This window comes from Cyprinodon tularosa, unplaced genomic scaffold (genome assembly GCF_016077235.1).
Source record: "Cyprinodon tularosa strain WSP-4 unplaced genomic scaffold, ASM1607723v1 ctg646, whole genome shotgun sequence".
In the NCBI taxonomy this organism is placed as follows: Eukaryota; Metazoa; Chordata; class Actinopteri; order Cyprinodontiformes; family Cyprinodontidae; genus Cyprinodon; species Cyprinodon tularosa.
In genome coordinates, this window is record NW_024039392.1 from 342,501 (window position 1) to 365,445 (window position 22,945).

Consider the following 22,945-nt stretch of genomic DNA (forward strand, 5'->3'; position numbering starts at 1 on the left):
GCATTCCTCAGGGAGTTTGGTCCATATATACATGATGGCATCACACAGTTGCCGCAGATTTGTCGGCTGCACATCCATGACGCGAATCTCCCGTTCCACCACATCCCAAAGATGCTCTATTGGATTGAGATCTGGTGACTGTGGAGGCCATTTGAGTACAGTGAACTCATTGTCATGTTCAAGAAACCAGTCTGAGATGATTCCAGCTTTATGACATGGCGCATTATCCTGCTGAAAGTAGCCATCAGAAGTTGCGTACATTGTGGTCATAAAGTGATGGACATGGTCAGCAACAATACTCAGGTAGGCTGTGGCGTTGCAACGATGCTCAATTGGTACCAAGGGGCCCAAAGAGTGCCAAGAAAATATTCCCCACACCATGACACCACCACCACCAGCCTGAACCGTTGATACAAGGCAGGATGGATCCATGCTTTCATGTTGTAGACGCCAAATTCTGACCCTACCATCCGAATGTCGCAGCAGAAATTGAGACTCATCAGACCAGGCAATGTTTTTCCAATCTTCTATTGTCCAATTTCGATGAGCTTGTGCAAATTGTAGCCTCAGTTTCCTGTTCTTAGCTGAAAGGAGTGGCACCCGGTGTGGTCTTCTGCTGCTGTAGCCCATCTGCCTCAAAGTTCGACATACTGTGCGTTCAGAGATGTTCTTCTGCCCACCTTGGTTGTAACGGCTGGTTATTTGAGTCACTGTTGCCCTTCTATCAGCTCCAACCAGTCTGGCCATTCTCCTCTGACCTCTGGCATCAACAAGGCATTTCCACCCACAGAACTGCCGCTCACTGGATGTTTTTTCTTTTTCGGACCATTCTCTGTAAACCCTAGAGATGGTTGTGCGTGAAAATCCCAGTAGATCAGCAGTTTCTGAAATACTCAGACCAGCCCTTCTGGCACCAACAATCATGCCACGTTCAAAGTCACTCAAATCACCTTTCTTCCCCATACTGATGCTCGGTTTGAACTGCAGGAGATTGTCTTGACCATGTCTACATGCCTAAATGCACTGAGTTGCCGCCATGTGATTGGCTGCTTAGAAATTAAGTGTTAACTAGCAGTTGGACAGGTGTACCTAATAAAGTGACCGGTGAGTATATATATATATATATATATATATATATATATATGGGCTGCAACAACGAATCGATAAAAATCGACTTTTAAAAGCGTTGGCAACGAATTTCATCATCGATTAGTTGTGTCGCGCGATTAATGCGTCATCCGCCGCCGTCATCACATCCACTTGACTGAAACGGGGGAAGAAAAAAAATGACGGCAGAGCGAGCCAGCGCTGCAGGTGCAGTGTTGCCAACTCAGCGACTTTGTCGCTACAGTATATTTAGCGACTTTTCAGACCCCTCCAGCGACTATTTTTCAAAAAAGCGACTAGCGACAAATCTGGCAACTTTTTACGGTGTCACTGGCAGCTTTTTGAGACTCTTACGTGAAAGCATGTATTGTTCCTACTCTTGTCCTCCAGCGGCAGCTGCTGCCGTGGGGCGCCTCCTCCATCCCAACCCCGTTCTCCCGCAGGAATCCCTCTCAGCGCTGCAGTCAGAGCCAGGATGTTTACCCTCAGCGTCCAGACTGCAAATGAAGCGCGCATGCGCCGGGATTGACGGCGCAAATTGATCACAATAATTAAAATAGCCTTTATAAATAAATTAACTTGCAAATTATGAGGGCAAGGCTTTTAAAGTTTAAATCTTCTGGCAAAGATAAAGGAAAGAAGATCCTGCAATTTATGGAAGTAAAGCAGAATAAAATCCAGCAAGATCAGTAATATGTCAATTAATTATCTGCCACATTCCCATGTAAATATCTGTCTTTGGAGGATGTGTTTTTTAGCACCCCTAGTTCTCTCATTTTTATTCCAAATACAATTTATAATTTGAATCACAGGGCTATTTTTATCTGTATGGTTCAGTATTTTCTCAAGTAGCAACTTTAACTGTTATACTTTCCTGTCTTAAAAGGCAGAACTCTTCTAGTCTAAAAAACCCCATTTGTTGAAATGGGGGGGGGCTATTGTTTGAACCCCTTAGGGGCTTTTAAAAACAAAAATGTCTTTTTTTGCGCTTTATGAAACAAAGTAGCCTATATTTTGTGGATGTACAGCTACATTTCTCATGTAAGTTTGCGTAGTTTTAACACAAACATTTATTTTTCATATTGCACCAGTACAGTAATGAGCAACCTGTACTTGTGTGCTTGTTTGTTCTGTCTAAAATGTTTATTTTGGAATAAAGAGGTTAATATAAAAAATATTTTTTGTCCGATTCATCGATTTTTAAAATAATCGTTAGTTGCAGCCACATCTGGCCATCAGTTTTGGGGTCGTTGACCTGGAAAACGTTGAAGACCCCTGACCTACTGGACTGTTATGATACAGTCACCCAGCTAAGGGCCCTATCACACCTTTAGCCAGTGTATGCCCGATGTCCCACTTCTTTTATTTTACACTTCTGATCTTTAGTAAAATCCAAACAAATCGCATCCCTCTCTTTTTTTTCTTTTTTTACCTGTGAACAGCGAGCGCTGACATCACTATTTAGGTTCAAACCAAACCTTTAGCATCAGGTCAGTCACAACAAAATGCTTCTGTTCACACATCCTATAATCCCATAATGTCACAGCTCTCCGTCAGTGGTGACAAGCTAATGCTCTCCTCTCTTATAAAACGCTGCGTTCCTCCCCTGGCTTTAGAACGAGCTCTGTACGCTTTATAGATGCTTTCTATACGATCTGCATGCAACAATCTCTTTATCTCGTTCATCAGACACTAAAGTGTGATACGTTGTGGGGGACGGCTTCTGCTGGGTAAAGGTCACATAGGGCCCCGTCACACCTTGCTGATTTAGCCCCCGTATGCTTGACGTCCCAAAATCTTCTAAAACGCTGGCATACGCTAAACTTTATATGCACTTTTTTCCAATTTTTGACGTATACGTAGCGTATTCATAACGAGTCCAGAACTTATGTCCAAAGAGCCTAACTTATGCATTAAATTAGGAAGCATTAGTTACAGCTGCTCCCCTCAGGAGCAGCAATACACCTGGAGGCACCTGGCCTGCATAAGATTTATTTGATTGCGGTATTAACCTAGCCTCTATTTACCGCCTGCCCCCCCAAAAAGTAAAAGAAAAAGAAAGAAAGAAGGTGGCAGGTGGTGGGCGTGAACGCAGGGAGGATCCATCACTCTCACCTTCTGGCTCACCCTATGACGGGGATGAAGTCTGGATGAACCCCCTTATACCAAAACGCTGCCAATACGCCATTATACAGTAGCTGGAAGTTAGAAACACGTTCAGCGCTAGTCTGGAACACGGCAGATACGCTGATATGCGTTGGAGAGAAGTTCTGGATAAGTTACGCAGAAGTTACTCAGAGGTTTACGATAAGCTAGACGCCACGACTGAAGAGGAACTGACCCAAAACGTATCTCAATAATCTTAGTAATCGTAATTAAATTTGCTGAGACACACTTGATATTATAAGCGTTCTGATGGCTTTTTATCTTAATTGTTATACCTCATGTATGACATATGCTGGCATACGGTGGGACGTACTTGCCGTATGTCACCTTGTGCCAGCCTATTATCAGTGTGCTCATAAATTATACAAAATGTAACTTATCCAACGTATGGCAGCGTTTTTGTAGATTTTCCGTACGTCAGTCATACGCTGGCTACATCGTCAAGGTGTGACAAAAGCTTAAAGGAAATAAAGTCAATAAAATCTAACAAATTCTGGAATAAAATTAAACTGTTTGCCTATTTCACATTAGTGGACGTCTCTGTTTCTCCTTTCCTAATGTTTCAGGAAGGAGTTCTGGGCTCCAGGATTTGTGATGATGATGAACAGGAAGACGTTCCCCTCCTGAAGGACCAGACCTCTCCTTTGAGCGGTGAAGACGAGCCGCTGGCCAACAACCTCAACACTGTAAGTTCAGCAGCGTGTTAGAACAGCTAAATCAAAGTAATCAGTAAAATTACTCATACATTCTCAAAACGCTGATAAGTGTTATTTAAAAGTCAGACTGTTGTTGTTTTTCCCTCTTTACGTTTGTCCCTTTTCTTCTTGTTTTCCTCTCTATGTTTTGTACTCAGCTGACTTTTCATGCTGTCTCTAAAGGAATGAAAGATTTTTTCCAAGCACTAAGCTCACTTAGCTGATTGCTCCTTCCTGTGTTTCCAAAAAGGCCAAAGTAAATAACCCAGTCCTTCTTTTCACTGTAGACAAGCCATGATCTGCTTCTCTGTTCTCCATTTTTCATTTGGATGAAATAATAGCTGCATGAATCATGACACCAGACAAGATAGAGGAGAGCAGGAGGCGGGGTTACCAATCTACTCGCTCTGGAGAGCAGAGTTCGCTGCTTTTAGATGTTGTCTCCAAAGTCTCCAGTAGCAGAAAAAAGTCTCTAGATTTGGCGCTAGGAGCTTTTTAGAATCAAAGTGCTAGAGGGGTCTGAAAAGTGGCTAAATATAGCGACTAAAGCGCTAAGTTAGCAACACTGCTCTTTGCATGGTTTGTTTTCAAATGGTTTGCTGCTGTCTGTTTGGACCTTTCTGAACATGTGCAGCAAATGGACTGATCCAATATGGTGGACACTGAAGGGGGGGCTGAGACACACTTAAAGGAATAGTACACCCAAAACATGATTAGCCTTCATTTTCTACTCACCCCCATGCTGAACAACACTCTGGAGTACTTTTCTGATATCTCAAATGTATCTGGAGATCTGGGAGGCTTCTTGCTGTCTGCTGACATTCAAATAATGGAGGTCTATGGCGCCCGAGGCAGAAAGGTCCATAAAAGTCCAGAAAAAACGTGTCAATATTCCTCCATACTGCTCGTCCAATGTATTCCAAGTGTCCTGAGTGGGTAGCATCCAGAATTTACTTGAAACGAAGTCATTTAGAATGTTTTTAGAGCATAAACAGTAGTGTATAGGATTTCCTAAAAGCGCGTTCACGAGTCTACAGAAACCGCGGCAGACCAAACCAGATGAAAGTGCGCATTCAGCGTCTGCTCTGCCGATAATGCAAGCGTAGAAGAAGAAATGTGCTGTTTACCTGTGCAAAGAAAGAAACAACGAAAGAAAAATGTCTGAGGACTTCAGTGTTGAGGAAGAGCATGAGTTCTTTGCCGAGCTGAATGCGCACTTTCATCTGGTTTGGTCTGCCGGCTTCCGTAGCGTCGTGAACTCGCAGGCGCTCGCTTTCAGGAAATCCTATACACTACTGTTTATGCTCTAAAAAACATTCTAAATGACTTTGTTTCGAGTAAATTATGGACGCTAGCCACTCAGGACACTTGGAATACATTGGACGAGCAGTATGGAGGAATATTGACACGTTTTTTCTGGACTTTTATGGACCTTTCTGCCTCGGGCGCCATAGACCTCCATTATTTGAATGTCAGCAGACAGCAAGAAGCCTCCCAGATCTCCAGATGCATTTGAGATATCAAAAAAGTACTCCAGAGTGTTGTTCAGCATGGGGGTGAGTAGAAAATGAAGGCTAATCATGTTTTGGGTGTACTATTCCTTTAATATTATCAGCATTCTGATGGCATTTTAGTGAAAGGATTTTTATCAAAATATAATTAATGTGCACAAATAAGGAATAGTTGCATTAACCATACATGGAACCAGATTTTTATGGGGCCCCCAGGAACTTGGGGTCCTAGGCAACTGCCTAGTATTGCCTAATGCAGTGGTTCCCAAAGGTTTTCTTCTGGGCCCCCCTTTGGATTACAATACAATGTCCCACACTTTGGGAACCACTGGCCTAACGGTTGAATCCCTGCCTGGGCACTTATAATGGTAATGAAGGTAATGATAAATATTTAAATGATGAAAGTAGATAGCTTGTAGGAGTGGTTTTATGAGTAAACCAAAAACCAAAGGATAACCCACTTGCTCGGTTTAAATAAATTTTAACATTTGAAATGCTAACATTTAGCAGTTACGGTAAAATTAGGCTTTTTAAATAAAGGTGTAACAGTGAGGAAAATCTAAGTTGAGGCTCAATACAGAGGCAAAAAGAAACAAAGCAAGGCAGGATTAAAGTACATAAAAACCTAAAAAAAACAAACAAACTGAAAGCACTACTGAACTTTAGGGGTGGAACGGTTCACAAAATCCACGGTTTGGTTCGGTTCATGGTTTCGTGGTCACTGTTTTCAGTTCGGTTCGGTATATGTTGAACGTTAAGAAAATTTACTATGTCTTGTATAGTACAACACGTGTTGCACAATGCTTGCACACTGTTGCACTTTTATCCGCATCTTTCTTTCCGCCGTCATCGTAGGTCACTCTAAATGCAAAGTGGTCCCATACAGCAGACCTATAAAGTGCTGCTGGCGCGTCTTCCAACTCCTGTTCTTTCCCACTCGCCATACCCAGGGCCGGTTCTAGCCCTTTCGTTGCCCTAGGCGAGATTGAGTTATGCGCCCCCCCCACTTTTGCCGTGCGAAATACCATTACTGTTTTCAGCATCTGTTTAGTGCTTCATTGAGTTGTGTTTACAGTTCCACAAAGAGTGCTGTGCGGTGAATTGTGCCTACAGTTGTGCAAAGTGTGTGTTACAAAATTGCAAATTGAGTGCAAAGCAGTGTTTGTTCTGGAGTGATGCATAGACAAATACCAGAATAGGTTTCAGTACCTTTTCTTTTTTATTATTTTAAATAATTTATTACACACTCAAAGTTAGGACTGTGCAAAAACACTTTAAACCATCTGTAAGGAAACTGACGGACGCTTCATAGCCGGTTTAATTCGCTTTTTTGCTAATTCTATGATTAATGGGAAGTAAGTGTAACGCTTATTAAGGCTAGGCGCCTGACTACAGCCAAAAATAATAGGCACTCAGATAGGTTCGTCTATGGAGCCCGTGGGTGTGAACAAAATACATTTAGACAAAAGTATGTTTAAATTGTTGTATTCAAGTTTGAGTTTTTTATATATATATATATATATATATATATATATATATATATATATATATATATATATATATATATATATATATATATATATATATATATATGCAATATTAATAATATTTATAATAACAGTGATTTTCTATAATATAACCAAAAACACAACAAGGAAAAAAAAAAAGCTCAGCAACAAAAACAATAAACCCTGATGTCACCCAAGAGTTTCTATTTTGGTCCATTCATGAATCCAGGGTGATCAACAGTCCATCAATCAATATCTGATTGATTGTTTTGGGTTTTGTTTGTCCATGACCCAGGGCAAATAGGTCCAGAATGAAAAAATAGCTTGGTTCATTTAAATCCTACCGCGAAGCTGCGGTGATCCGGTAGCTCGCCATCCTGACGTGACACAGGGGGTGGAAATAAACCCTGACCTAAACAAGGTCATAAATAAAAATAAAACAAATTAGCTGTCATGTTTAAACATTGTTAAACTGTTATCCAAAATAAATAAACATTCAACAATTACAAAAAATTAATAAATAACTACATTCCATAAAGTGTTTCTCATGAATTTTTCAAATGAATTTCAAATTAAAGATCGCGATCAAATTTAAAGTTACATTCAGATTCAAATCAAAGGGTTAGCCTTATTAAAGTTAACTAACTAATTAAGTTAACTAACCTTATTAAAGTTACCGGTACAGACCAAATTAAAGTTACCAGTACAGATCAAATTAAAGTGCACTTTCAAATTATATCTAAGTTTAATTGACGCAGTCAATTGACTTCCATATCATTTCAATAAACAATTGTTTTTTTTTTTCTCTTATTTCGTTGCGCAACTCCACAAAAAAATGACCAAGCCCAGAGTTCCATAGGCCGTTAGCAAAAATAAATAAAAAGTAACTAAAACTGTCCTAAAAGGACGAATCTACAAAAATCAAAAGGCCTATTTAATATTTTAACAATATATAATCTATTCGGCCACAAAACTAACAAAAGAAAATGACCTTTTAAATCAATAAATAAACTTTTCAGTCATTAATGCACAGACTAAGTGGGCGTGTCGCCACCGCACTTCTATTTCTAAAGAAAAACAAAATAAGTAAATTAAACGACTCACCGTCGAGCGGTCGGCAGAAAACACCCAATTTAATCCTTCGGCCGTCTTAGTAAGCCTCGACCCAGCCGTATTCTTCTATAAGTTTAGAAGACGCCGAGACGAGCAGCTAGCCACAGCGACAGCAGCAACAGCGATTCATATCCGAGTCACCTGTGACCCGGAACTTAAAGGGTGCTGTCAGTTTGACCCGCCAAAATAAAATACGGGTGGAAATACGGGTTTCTTGTGCAGGTTACATAAGCCTAAGGGCGACGCTAGAGGGCGCCCCCAACACATTTGTCGCCCTAGGCAATTGCCTAGCTCGCCTATAGCAATCGCCGGCCCTGGCCATACCCACACAATTCTCCACAACAACTGATTTTTTTCTGCTACACCCGGCTAAGCTGCTTCGCTTCTTCTTCGTCTTGTTTACTACTGGTGGTTGGCTTTGGTCGCAGTACCGCCACCTTCTGCTCTGGAGTGTAAACGCTTCGCCTATGAGAAAAAGGAGCAGCGCATGAACCGAACGAAACACACGCGAACCGAACCGAGACAGTCGAACCGAACGGTTCGGACGGTTTTCACAAACCGTTCCATCCCTACTGAACTATAAAGGTTTCTTTGGCATTTTATCCAATGTATTCCAGCATCCAGCTGCCATGCACGTGGGCATTGTCAGTTTCACTATAGCTGTGGTGAATTTCAATGGTGAAGTCCTCTGGAAATCTTCAATAATTGTTGTTGATTGCAGATGTGTCTAGTAGTTCCCATTGATTTAGCTTGTAAAGCGGGGAGAATGGCGCTAGGCTTACCGCACCGTGACGTCACTGCTGGAAGATGGCAGGAGGGAGGGGTTACTATATTTGGGCAAAAAATGGCCGCTCCCAGACTCAGTGATCGCAATGAAAGTTATGTTTTTTTTACTGATTAAATGTAAATTCATTTAATACAGCGAACGTATTCGTTTTAGGTATACATGATGATTCAGTGTTTATTCCTTGCTGACCAGAGTTTTCCTTCTGAAGTCAAACACTCTGCTTACAAAAACTCCATCAGAAAAAATCCTTTCATCACAGCATCTAAAAATATAAAGAGTCCTACTTAGCTATCTCAGGGTGGTTTCCCAGCATTCAGCTCCAGACTAAACAATCATTTGGGTTCAGTTTCTACTGTTGTTTTTTCTTTTAATGTGTGGTGATGTTTTTACATGCGTGTCTGTGTTTATTAGGCGCACAGCACTCCGATTCCAGAGAGGTCTGAAAAAAGGCGATCGCTCCGTCAGAGTCAGGACTTTAGCCGCAGAAATGATCTGAATCTCTGCTCGTCTCCCGACACCGACTACGTTCCTGACTCTGTAAGATTTGCTCTCGCACATCTACATACACACGGTTTCCCATCTCCTCTACAGATCTTAATAGCTATTATACCTCCCCTCAATTAAAGCTTTAGAAACACAACTGCTGGACAAACTGAGTTAATATTAAAGAAGTGAGTTGAACCTGTTTCCTAACTTAATGTTTTAGGGTTTTTTAAGTTTAAAGGTTCTATCTTGGCTCTGTTGATCCACTAGTAGGCTGAGGATCATCCTAACAACCAGAGTTAAAAAGGTTCTTAAATCCTTCTTCTTTATGCTGGTGAAGATTCTCAGTCATCCAGGTCATAGTTATTCCAAAAAAGTAAAAAAAAAACAATCCACTGGACTTAGTTTCCAAGTTTGAAGACGTTTCTTTTCCCATCCAGGAAGCTTTTTCAAGGAGGTGGACTCAGATTTCAGCTTTCAAAAACCTACAATGCAGCAATTGAGTTGATTCCTTCCTGCTATCATCGCAGCCCCCATTCCATTACAGGGGAATGGAAGACCTCGCCTGTTCAGCCAGGCCAACAATTCCCTTTAATGACCCCCCTTTCAGAGACATAGACAGGTATGGGGCATTGCAGGCTGACAAAAGAAGCCAAACGACCCCCATTCCAAAGGGTTTGACCCGCTCGTCTGTATCAATTTGCATGTTTTCTGAACAAAAAAAGGGCTTTGTTGGCTTCTGTTTAAAGCAGAGGTCACGGATTAGAAAAAAAGTGTTACGAAGTTTATGAGAAGAAAAGAAAGGCCTCAGAAGAGGCAGATATATCCCAGAATGCTTTGTGAGGAGAGCTCTCCTTGCAAAGCATCATGGGATTTGCTATAACAGCAGCCTGCTATCGCTATAGGCTGTCACTACCCAACATAACGAAAATGGCTGAGGCACCGCGCGGTGGAGGAGGAGTTACGTGACCAATGGAGCAAAAAGTAGTGATCATCAGTTAACTGAGTTCACTATAAAGTCCACTATATATTACCTACTCTATATAGTGATGGAGGGATTTATGGGTTAGAGCGCACGGTCAGGCACAGTCAGCTTGTATGAGCTAAGAGAACACCAACTTTTAAACAGAGCGTGCACGAGGAGAAATGGGCTTGTACACGCTCTCGCATGCATTTAATAGGCGCTCCCTCTGGGGAGTGGGTACAGGGTTGTGCATGTGCATTTCTTTTTATGGTTCTAATGGTTCCTGAATGTTACCACTAGCTATACCACATTTTATACCTGCTGTTTGTCATGGTTATTTACCATAATGTTATAAAACTAAGGATGGCTGTTACTTCCATTTTAAATAGGAATAAAAACTGAAAATAAGATTCCCAGGGGCGCCACCAGGAATTTGGGGCCCCATGAAAGACAAGGATTTGCTTCACTCCTATACAATTATGTTAAACCTTTACCTTTCCGCTAAGGGAAACATATTTTCCACTTCACATTCTGTCCTCAGCTGGAACTCAACAAACGTTGCATGCCTGAGTTGGGTCTCTTTCAGAGGCAGTTTTTCCATGGCATATTCAACAGCCCCAACCAGAAAGGCAAGCACAGCCTTCAGTGCTGACATCTCTTAACTAGACAAAAATTTAAAAAGTAAGAACAATACTGTGGAAATACAATCCTTCTTACCGATATTGGTCTCAGAAATCAAACAGAATTTGTTTAAACTCTCCTCTGCTACTGGAAACATGCAGTGCAGGCAGAAGTTCAAACCCCACATCAGCCACAAATTCTGATGGTCACAGATTTAGCTGTAATGCCAACTTTGGCCTCAGTTGTAGCATCCATCCATACATTTTCTATCTCCAGATCTATGGGCGTCTATGGGCGAGAGGCGGGGTCCATCTTGGACAGGTCGCCAGTCCATCACAGGGCAACACAGAGACAAACAGGACAAACAACCATTCACGCACTCACTCACACCTAAGGAGAATTTAGACAAGTCAATTAACCTAACAGTCATGTTTTTGGACTGTGGGAGGAAGCCGGAGTACCCGGAGAGAACCCATGCATGCTCAGGGAGAACATGCAAACTCTGTGCAGAAAGACCCCGGGCCGGGAATCGAACCCCGAACCTTCTTGCGGCAAGGCAGCAGTGCTACACCCTGCTCCACTGAGCAGCCCTTAAAAAATAAAAATCATCCTTTCAAAATAATAGCGGCTTATTTAGAACAAAAAAAAAAAAATAGAATTTGTATTTTAAGAATATTTCTACATTGTTTTGCTCTAAACTTAAAGAAAGTGCAGATGATGTTAATGCTGGCACTGAGGATTTATTTTTGCATTCATGTATACATATAATGACAATAATGGTCAATCTGTTCATGCTTTGTTTCGCTTTTTAATCCTGATCAGTGAGAACACAAAGATAATTTATTTTTAACAGCGGGTTTATCTTTTTAAATTTGAAATATCTAGTGGGACTCATGTTTTCTTCTTCTTTTGGGGCCCCTCTCAGTCCCCCCGCACAAATACCTTCAGGCAATACGGGTTTCTGAGAAGGCAGAGATAAGTCGCCTAGAATTAGAACAGGACATTTGTAGAGATTGCATATAAACACCACGAAGCGAAAAGTTCCCATAAAATCTCAAGGGAAGTACTATTTGCTTCTGCATCTTTACACACTTCCTGTAAAAGCAGGACCTAGGGAGCCTCCTCCCCTTTCCGAAAAGCCCACAGTGTGCTCTAATTAGTCAGCTCTACTAACGGTATCAAACGCTGCCTACCATACCCAGGGAAGCCAACTCTTCCCTACAAGGCTGTATCTCAACAATCAACAATTAGGACCAGAGATTAGAGCGTCTGATGCTTAGTCATTTTCCTGGGTTTACTCTGGCAATGATGGATAATTACAAAAACACACAGTAGGTTGGGTGGCTGGTTCTCTGTAGTGTAAATTAAGTAAAGGTCTTTATTTAAAGAAAGGGGTCTTTTCACGCAGTATAGTTTCTGTTTTGGACTGTATGACATCAGAAATATAGAATAAAATGATTTTAATCTGTTCAACTGGAAAACATGAAATGAAGATTCAGAATTTGATATGACACATTCTATGGAGACATTGAAAAAATTTAAGAGGACAATATGATTGAGTAAAATATATAGTTTTATTATCACCTAATGGAAGCATCAGAGTTGAACCCCAGTGGGCCTCAGCAGATGGCCGCTCACACTGAGCCTGGTTCTGCTGGAGGTTTCTTCCTGTTAAAAGGGAGTTTTTTCCTCTCCACTGTCGCTAAAAGCATGCTTAGGGTGAGGGATTGCTGAGTCAATGAGTCGATGCAATCAACTGGTTTTCCTTAGATAGAAAACTTTGAATCAATCTGACTGGATGATCTGGTGAACTGGAAAGTGACCTGAGATGACAGGATGTGAATTGACGCTATGGAAATAAGGGAGCCCATCCAGTTAGTCACAGTCAGAGAAACAGGACTACACTGGAAAACAGACCAAGCTCCAACATCTATAAACAAAGGTGTTGATGGCAGCAGCACAGCTGATATTTCTCTCCAGGATGGAGTCACAGCCAAACAGGAACAGACCAGATGAAGCTACTATGAGAAAAAGCAGAGAGAGCAGAACGTTAGAGATTGTAAGAATAACATAATAGTGAAGAAGAGTAGTGAAGGAAGCCATCTATGTTAAGAAAGAAAAACCAACCTTAAACAGAGGAGCTGGACTAAGGTTCCAGCTTGTTATCATCGCAGCCCCGACCCCGAGCGGAGGAGCTCGTCTATTCAGCCAGGCCAAATTAAAAAGCCAATTTATTGTCTGTAAGGTTTATCACAGGCACACTCAGTAGGGTTAAACAAGCGCACCCTTTCCGAGGCTGTCGTTCTATTGGCTGGAAAGGTTGCTAGGCGACGATCCGATCCAATCTGAGAGAGAGCAAAAAAAATCAGCAAGCAGAGCCTACGGGTTTGCGAGCGTATCTGAGACTAGAGCAGAGCGCGGTTTGTGCGCGAAGAGAAGGAGGCAAGCGAGAGGAGAAAATATCTGTGCAAGAAGCATTAAATCTGAGAGAAGAAACAAAGATTTGAGAGAGAAGAGAAAACATTGGAGAGAGAGCGCATGTTTTGAGTGTGAGCGTTATAAGTTTTTAGTGCGAGAAGATGAAATTCTTTTCTCAAATTGAAATTGTGTGCCCTTGCATTATGGCAGGATAATTCTCCCATACAATCTAGGAAAAGAAGTCCAGTGGATTGTTTTTTTTTACTTTTTTGGAATGACTATGACCCGGATGACTGAGAACCTTCATCAGCATAATATTTAAGAGCTAAAAAAATAAACAATAAAATACTTTAACACAAAGTGTTTTGATAATATAGAACAACACCTTACTGTAAAAATGTCCATAGCTGTATATTAGTTATTTATTCTCCAGGTGCACAGTTCTAGTGTTTTCTTTAATTTATCATTTAGGATTCGAGTCCCCAGTCTTCTGTTGCCACCCCTCCGTACACCCTGAACCCCCATATAATCGGCGCAGAGGACGAATGCTTTGACTTACAAGACCAGGTACCTAAAATAAAAATATTAACGATCTGATTTACTTTTCAGAGAACATGACACACATTGTCTGATGCACTGATTTTAGGTAAATGGTGAGTGCAGCTGTTTTCAGAGCATCGACTCGCTCAAGTCTCGACCGGCTCACCTAGCAGTCTTTCTTCATCATGTGGTTTCCCAATTTGAGCCTGCTCCTCTGGTACGTATGCAAGCAGATCACAGCCTTACCTATGAGTTTACCAGTATATTTATTTATTCAGAACACTCACAGTAGTAATAATACATAATAATTGACAATGAAATGATTATATACAGAGATACTTGATCAATAGCAAATTAAACTACTTTTCCAGTAGAGAAATTATGGATTTTTCCACATGGTTTTATTGTCAACAAATTTCAAATACTTGAATTTATACCTGGTTAAGGTTTTCTATGCATCCCTGGTGATAGGAAGAATGAAGAAAAGGTTAAGTTCTTCTAACAATTTTTATGTTTTATATGTAATTATGTGGCATTAAGAGACTTTGTCTCCAAAAACTTTATCCCTAATATGTTTAACCCCTTAAGTCCAGAGGGTCCTAAGCTCCCAAACTATAAATAGGAAATACAGTTGTTTGTATTTGTATGACAGAAAGGAATTGAGGGATGTTTTTAAGGTGGATCCACTGTTTTAAATGTCACCATGTCTGATTTATAGGTGATTAAAAAAAGAAAGAATTAAAAATATTTAGCTTGCCTATTTTTTTTCTACAAAACAGAGACTGCAAAACACCATGAACGCCCATTTGAAACTCTGGATGAACCGTCAGACTTTATAGATCCTCATCTTGACTATAAGTCAACCATTTTTGTTGCACAAACCTTTTAGTGTGCAGTGTGCTAGGCGGAAGTGTGATTTTTGCACAATGCCAAAAATGTGCAAAAATGCATTTTCCACTCATAAGGGAACGGAATTATGCTGATTTATATTATAGGAGACCTGCTGCATAAGGCAAAGCCTTTGCTCCTAAGATTTAGCCGTTGTTTCTTTTAAATTTACCACTAAAATCACCAAACTGGATATAAAATAGCAATATTAGAGCAAGCTTATGTAACGCATGCCGGTTACATCACCTGAAATGGTTGCACAATGACCTCTGACCCTTCCTTGGAAAGGTCTGAGCCTCTACTTTCCACTGCTGGCGGACATTAGGGGGCGTGGCCAGTACTCGAGTTGAGGGGGGATGACGAGTGATGGCTAGCCTGACGTAGTCCGACTCAATTCTAGTCAGAATGAGTCTGATGCTGCTCCATAGGGCTGTGATTATGGGGCGTGTTTTGAACGAACCAGGAAAAAAAATGCCTCTGCACTCAATTGGATAGACCTACAACCAATAAGAGCAACGGAGTGCGTGACGTATGTTAAGCCACGCATAGTTGTTGTCAACAAAAATCAAAGCGTGCAGTTGCACGCCTAGAATAAGAAGATGAGCCTTGGTCGCGTTTCTCTGTTCCTCTTTTAAAATTAATTTGCTGTCGATATCTTCCAGAACAGACCTAATAGCAGAATCTACTCACCCAAACTCTCCAGCGGCAGCCATTGTTGTTGTCACCCAAGCGCGCTTTGGTGACGTGGTTGATTACGTTACTGTTGATCATCTGTCCATCATCGTATAAAGCCCGCCCTGACAATTTGATTGGCCCGCCAGATATTGTGCTAGCATACTCGCGCTACTATTGAGCAATGCCAGACCGAACTTCCCGACCTCAAACGTTGTGGGCGGGACTAAGTTCGGAATGGCACCCAGGCTAGGTGATGGCACCCCCCTACTTAAAAAAATCTTAAAAATCATCCCCTTTCGTAAATGACCAACCCCCCCCATATCATCCCCTGTGACATTTTATCACTGAATGTGTGGATTTCTATTATATATTAACAGTAATAATATCGCCCTTTCAGCATTTGGTAGCCTGACCAAATTACGGTGGCCCATAGGGCACATGCGCTTTAATTTTCAACCTCAGTGGCGCAACCAACGGAGCAGGTAACGGTGTTCTGAACAGCATCACGACCAAACGACAAAGACATCGTGATTTGAGGGAATGTGAAAATAAGGAGGGGAGGGAATCTTCTGCAGGTTTCAGGTTCTAAGTTGCAGAGATCTCCCTCCCCCGCTTAGTTTGAGAAATAATTTCTTTACAATTATGCAAGTCTCTCCACATAATCATTGTTTTCTGTGATTGTGGTTTGAATTTCATAAGTCTGGGACAATAAATGTGAAAATAAGGAGGGGAGGGAATCTTTGGCAGGTTCTAAGTTTAACAAATAAAGCTTCAGAAATGATCTAGAATGGTGCTGATAGCAAAATGAGGAATTGGCATCCACTGAGCAGAAACTTTATTAATCGCACCCTGACTGTAGCGCATCGACTGAAACGTTTCATACATGTAAAATCCTATTATTTCTAATTTATCTGTCCACCAATACTATCAATTTTAAGGCATCCATGTATAAGAAATATAAAAACATTAAGAATATGTTTATAATTTCCCTTTTCATTCATATTTCAATCCGTTTTCTCATAAATGGGTGTGAGTTTAGGGCGATTCCCGCTCCTGCCACAGGGGTGTAATTCTCGGTAAAACACCAGCGTATCTGACATGTAACAACCAGACCATGCATATTACTTTAGGTTAATAGAATATATCAATTAGGCTACCTGTATGTATGTTTCCAAAAAAAAAAAAATAAATTTTACCATCCCCCTTCTTTTCTTTTTTACAACTCGACTACTGGGCGGGACTAAAAATGAACACCTGCTGTTGCATTACCCCTGCAGAGTCACACCCGTCAGGTGGAATTTCTCATTTTATTTGTTTACACAGTTATAAAGCAAGAATTATTTGTTAAAAAAAATAATTTTGAAATAAGTTTTAGAAATTTTAAAGCCCCATTTGAAAGGCGAGTGGATGAAACACCATGTGACTGTGTTTGGGCCATTTCTATAAATAGATCAACATGATCAGGTGTCGTTTGGGACGTGTACCGGGCCCACTGGGTTTAAGGGGTTAAGGATGTATTGACATTGACATCCTGACTAGCAAAGAAAAAAATTTAATGTTTGACAGGTGAATAGATAAAGGTATCTGGAAAATATCTTTCAAAGTTTACTAATAATCAAAGAGCGTCATATATGGAGGCGTGAAGGACACCATTATTGATGAACAGCTGTTTTTCCATGTTTGGGCTGCAAAATAGGAAAATAAATAAAAAGTGATTTATAGTTTGTATCTGTTCTATCAGCTTTGTTATCTCTATGCTGAAATGCATAAGCAAACCAGCTCCAAGGAAAGCCGGCGTTCCTTTATAGAGTTCCACTCTATCTTCTTAGATCGATCAGCAGTAAGTTTGACTTATCTTCTCATTTCTTTGGTCTGTTCTCATTTTCTCAGTCGTCTCTCTCTGTTCGGTTCATAAATAAATTTCTCTTTTCTGTTTTTGACTTCTCTTTTTTTTTTTTTTTTCCAGAACCTGAAGGTACCAGTACCTGAATCAGTTTCATCTGAGTTAGGTAAGGCGTCCAACATTTATCATGTATATAAACGTTATTCTTGTGCACTGAAATGTCAGAAAATACAGAATGTAAAAGAGCTTTGGTTTTGTAAATATAGCTATTTTCTTTAGATTTAGATGTATTTATTTATTTGACTGGGACAGTGCAAATTAATTCCTGCAAATGCACCAGAAGTAGCAAAAAGGCTATTTTTCATCTGTTGTCGCTGGACAGATCTTAAAATTGTCTACCTATAGACAATTTTAACAAGAAGAATTTTGCAGTTTAAAACACATATATAAAAATAATAAAAACAGCTATAAGTATGTATGTATGTATATATGTGTATGTGTGTATATATATATATATATATATATATACCGTAAATTCTCTAATATTGGCCTGTATTCCAATAGCGGCCGGGACTCTAACATTGGCCGGTCTCGCTGTCAGAGGAGGTAAATAATGGCCGGTCTCTAATACAGGCCGGGGCTATAAATGTTTTTTCTGGGCATACCTCAACATTATACTTGTGGTAGTAAGTAACATACAAGTACCACAGCCCTGCGCCGCTGGACGACAGGCCCTGACTGCTGCCCGTCTGCGCGAGGAAGAGAACAGACACGCAGCAGAACAGGAGGAGCGCGAGTGATGAGGAGATTAAAGGGAGAGATGAAGAGGAGGAGAAAAACTGAGGAGGGGAATTAAACAGAATTGGAGGATTTTATTTATTTTTTTTTACTTCAAACCAAGCGAGACATGGTAACTGTACTTTTTCTATAAATTAACCTAGTGTTTTATAGGTTCAAATAGACACAAAATCTCATTTTTATTCATTCCACTGGTAGTCTGTTTTGCTCAAATAGCAATAGAGGCCTGTCTCTAATTCTGGCCTCTATCCAATAAAGGCCTGGACCGCGATGCACTTGAGTGAAATAAAGGCCCGGGCCTATATTAGAGAATTTACGGTATATATATATATATATATAGAGAGAGAGAGAGAGAGAGAGAGATAGATATATATAGATATATAGATATATCTATATATATCTAGATATATATCTATATATCTAGATATAGATATATATCTAGATATATATAGATATATCTATAGATATATCTATATCTATATATATAGATATATAGATATATCTATATATAGATATATCTATATATATATATATAGATATATCTATATATATATATCTATATAGATATGTCTATATATATATCTAGAGAGAGATATATATATCTATATATATCTCTAGATATATATAGATATATATATATATATAGACATATATATATATAGATATATATATATATATATCTATATATATATCTATATATATGTAGATATATATATATATATATATATATGTATATTTGTATATATATGTGTACGGTATATATATATATATATATATATATGTTTGTGTGTATACACTATCGCACCACACATAAAACCTGTTTTGTATCGTCATTGGCGTACTCTTTTAGGTTATAAATATTACCCCAAAATCTCATAATCTATGTGAACTATTTAAGTTGTGAATTAACCTTTTTTTTTCTTGTTTAATTCAAGACTTAGATAGATTTATTTTGTCATTTTGTTTACACAAGTGTAAACAAAACTAAATTTGGTTTAGAACAGCTCTCTAGACAATTTTATTTTTTAAAGTGCAGCTTTGATAAGGTAAGCAGCAGTGAGCAGTGCCCATCATTCATGTTTGCTTGGCAGCACTGATGTCAGACGGATCTGGATAGGGTCTATGGAGGATAGGATTGGATCTATATACGATATATATATATCTATATAAGGTATCTAATTCAGTGTCACCTCTCTCCTGGATTCTTGCATTTTCTTTGTAAATGTTTATTTTTCCTACATTTCTCTTTAAAGTATTTAAACTGTATTCTGGGTGAGAATAAGACTGACAGAGATGACTGATGAGTACTGGCGTGTTTTAGAGAAGCGGAGGCTGGAGCTGATCCCAGAGGAGCTGTGTAAACAATACACTCAGGCGTTACAAGATTCACTCCGTTCAGATCTCCAGAAAAACCTGGAAGACTTCAGGTAACATCCCATGGATAAAAGGTCCAGTCTAAAGTTTTAAAGGAGTCTGAGTGCGTTGGAAGAAATCAAACTGGAAGTCTATGCCTGCAGGCAGAAGCGTAGTATGGGTCTGACCCTGGCTGAAGACGAGCTGTCCAGGCTGGACATAGATGGAGGCAAAGACCTGCCGGCGTTGGAGAAGGAATGCGCCTGTGCCGAACACATCCTCGCAAGGATCGAGGACATCCTGTGAGTGTCTGAGTGGATACGCGATAAAAAAAAACTCTTTATCTGCTGATGTTAATGCGTGTTTGCTTTTGCAGGCCGACGACTCAGTACTCAGAAGAGGAGAAGTGGTGAGAAGAGTAACATTTTCTGTTCATACAACCTCATAGATCAGAAAGTCTGATAGATCCATTTTTGAGAAGTTTTTACCTCTACTTCTCTTTTTTTAGTTTCTAATTAAAGTTCTTTGACTTGTTGAGAAGGAAAAGCCTCATCTGATGATGGTCTCGCTTTTTCAGTCGCTTGTATGTTAATCTTGCTACTTGAGAAAAACAACTTAAGTATATTTTGTATTTTCTATGTCTGCTTCTGTCTCCTTGAACCCCAGTGGGCCTCAGCAGATGGCCGCTCACACTGAGCCTGGTTCTGCTGGAGGTTTCTTCCTGTTCAAAGGGAGTTTTTCCTCTCCACTGTCGCTACAAGCATGCTTAGTGTGAGGGATTGCTGAAGAGTCGATGCAATCAGCTGGTTTTCCTTAGATAGAAAACTTTGAATCAATCCGTCTGGATGATCTGGTGAACTGGAAAGTGCCTTAAGATGACACGAGTTGTGAATTGGCGCTATAGAAATAAACTGACTTGAATTGAATGTTGTAGTTTAGCCAAAAGGATTTTTAATTCCATTAAAAGCTGATTGCTTAAATTTAGAAATTAACGATGATGTAAAACATTTACACTGAAATATTTTACTATTACTATTCATTCAATTTAATTCAGTTTATTTATATAGCGGTTATATTCATGGGCAGTTCTAGACAGGGGCCAACGGGTGCCAGTGCCCCTGTTATGGCCCCTGTACTGAAGACATAATAACCAAAGAAATTCTAATGATGATATGCGCTGTAACAGACATGCTTTCTGATAGGTCCTTTTTCTTTACAAATTCTGTTTTGCTGGTTATTTTAAAACAATAAGGTGATCGTTTCACTGGTATTGAGACAGGATCCTAGTTTTCATCTGCTAAACGTTTTATTCAAAACAAATTGCTCTAATTTTTACAACCTAATTTATCAGTTTTTCAAGAGTTCTAATTCAAATTTTATAGAAAATGGTAATTTTTAGCTTAAATTAAATCAGAGTTATGTAAAATTCCTGATTCTGAATGTATATTGACCTAATAAGACATCTAATTTAATTAGATCTATTTGAATAGAAATGTCACTTCATGCAGCTCTCTTAATATATTTGAATCCCTTGTCCTGATTTTTATTTCATGCTTTTCTGTGCCCCCATGAAAACATGCTGCCCCCCTCCTGGCCCCCTGGTACATTTTGGTGTAGAACCGCCACTGATCCAATTTATAACACGTGTCATCTCAAGGCATTTTACAGTTCACCAGATCATCCAGTCAGATTGATTTAAAGTTTTCTATCTAAGGAAAACCAGCTGATTGCATCGACTCATTGACTCTTCAGTAATCCCTCACCCCCCCAGACAGCAGCGAACCATTTGAAAACAAACGGTGCCAATACAGGTGCTAGACCCCTCTAGCACTTTGATTTCAAAAATCTAGTGACTTTTTTTCTGCTACTGGAGACTTTGGAGACAACATCTAAAAGCAGCGAACTCTGCTCTCCAGAGCAAGTAGATTGGTAACCCCGCCTCCTGCTCTCCTCTATCTTGTCTGCTGTCATGATTCATGCAGCTATTATTTCATCCAAATGAAAAATGGAGAACAGATAAGCAGATCATGGCTTGTCTACAGTGAAGTAAAATTCCCCCCGGGCATTTTTTTAGGTATGAAAAGTAGGATGTCTGGTCACCCTACCCCTGTCTGTGTTTGCCTAGGGCCCCAAATTTCCTAAAACCGCCCCTTGGTACTCAGATCTTAGCGCTGTCACTTAAAGAAGCTTAAATGATGTTATTCAAAGTAAATCCATGATTTAACAAGTGGTAAATTTTATTTTCAATAGCCTTTGTCTCATTATTGCTTTTGCAATTATTGTAAAAAATCATGTTTTGCATTTTCACAGCTTCTGTTTGTCTTGAAAAGTTTAATGTAGCAAAAACAATAAATTAGATAAACAATTAGTAAGGATTAACAAACTTTTCCATGACATTTTTATCCCATATAATCCAACAATTATTATTTTGTGTAAATGTGTGCAGCCAAACTATGCAGTATGTGATTAGCACCTATATGAAGCATCTTGGGGTGAAAGTAAAGGAACCTCGCGGCCTTGAACAAAAACGTGGACGCATCCATTTCCTGCCCAAGATTAAGGTGAAAAAGTTTCCTTCTTATTCACACAATTTTCACAGTTTAATGGAAAGTACGGTGGCCCAGAGGTGCCAACAAAAAAAAAAAAGCTGCAACACAAATACAAAAGCCGCAACACAAATACAAATGCCGCAACAGAAATATGAAAACCACAACGGAATGACCTCAAAGAAGATATAAAACTACAACAAAAGTTAGGCAACCGCTGGTCGTTATACACATAGACATTACGTACGTAGACCCCTTATTGTACACTGGCCAACGTGCCTTGAGACCACAGTTCAGACAGCTGCAGTCAGAATGAATATGAGGCTCCTTAGATCTCATTTTATTCACATGAAAGATGAGCCAGAGATAATATAACAATAATCTATTACATGTCACAACCCTTTAAAAGACCAAAAGTAAATTCTAAAATGACCTTTAAGTTAGATTACACATATTCAGATTAAAAAACTATTTAAACTGAACTCAAACTGGATGAAATACATGCAAAGTTATATATTTTGCAATTGAATATTATTATGATAAACACAATGTTAATATATTATAAGATTATGTTTAACAAATATATGTTTATAAAGTATATTATAAATAAAATATTCAGTGTTTTCAAAGATAGCTCTTTGATAATGAGTATTATGAGCTATGGAGGAAACCTAGTTGTATAGTGATTTACAAAAGAGAGTAAAGTTATTTTGTTTTTAAAATAATTTTATGTTAATTTTTATGTTTTTATGCATTTGTGTTGCGGCTTTTGTATTTGTGTTGCGGCTTTTGTATTTGTGTTGCGGCTTTTGTATTTGCGTTGCATCTTTTGTGTTTATGTTGCAGCTTTTGTATTTGCGTTGCAGCTTTTGTATTAGTGTTGATACCTCTGGGCCACCGTAGAAAAGATGTAAAGTCATTTTTTTTTA

The 22,945-nt window shown here is 39.5% G+C and overlaps 1 protein-coding gene across 1 annotated transcript in view; it reads left to right on the plus strand.

The window, feature by feature from the left end:
- The window catches only part of LOC119799052 (rho guanine nucleotide exchange factor 12-like), a 106,219-nt gene that overhangs the window by 46,398 nt on the left and 36,876 nt on the right, over nucleotides 1-22,945 (plus strand). Inside the window, exons 7-16 of the mRNA XM_038308736.1 lie at nucleotides 3,840-3,959; nucleotides 9,299-9,424; nucleotides 13,845-13,940; nucleotides 14,020-14,130; nucleotides 17,218-17,316; nucleotides 17,443-17,485; nucleotides 19,439-19,544; nucleotides 19,635-19,772; nucleotides 19,847-19,879; nucleotides 21,917-22,031. Of these exons, the coding sequence (XP_038164664.1) occupies nucleotides 3,840-3,959; nucleotides 9,299-9,424; nucleotides 13,845-13,940; nucleotides 14,020-14,130; nucleotides 17,218-17,316; nucleotides 17,443-17,485; nucleotides 19,439-19,544; nucleotides 19,635-19,772; nucleotides 19,847-19,879; nucleotides 21,917-22,031 (987 nt within the window). The remainder of the gene's footprint in view (nucleotides 1-3,839; nucleotides 3,960-9,298; nucleotides 9,425-13,844; nucleotides 13,941-14,019; nucleotides 14,131-17,217; nucleotides 17,317-17,442; nucleotides 17,486-19,438; nucleotides 19,545-19,634; nucleotides 19,773-19,846; nucleotides 19,880-21,916; nucleotides 22,032-22,945) is intronic.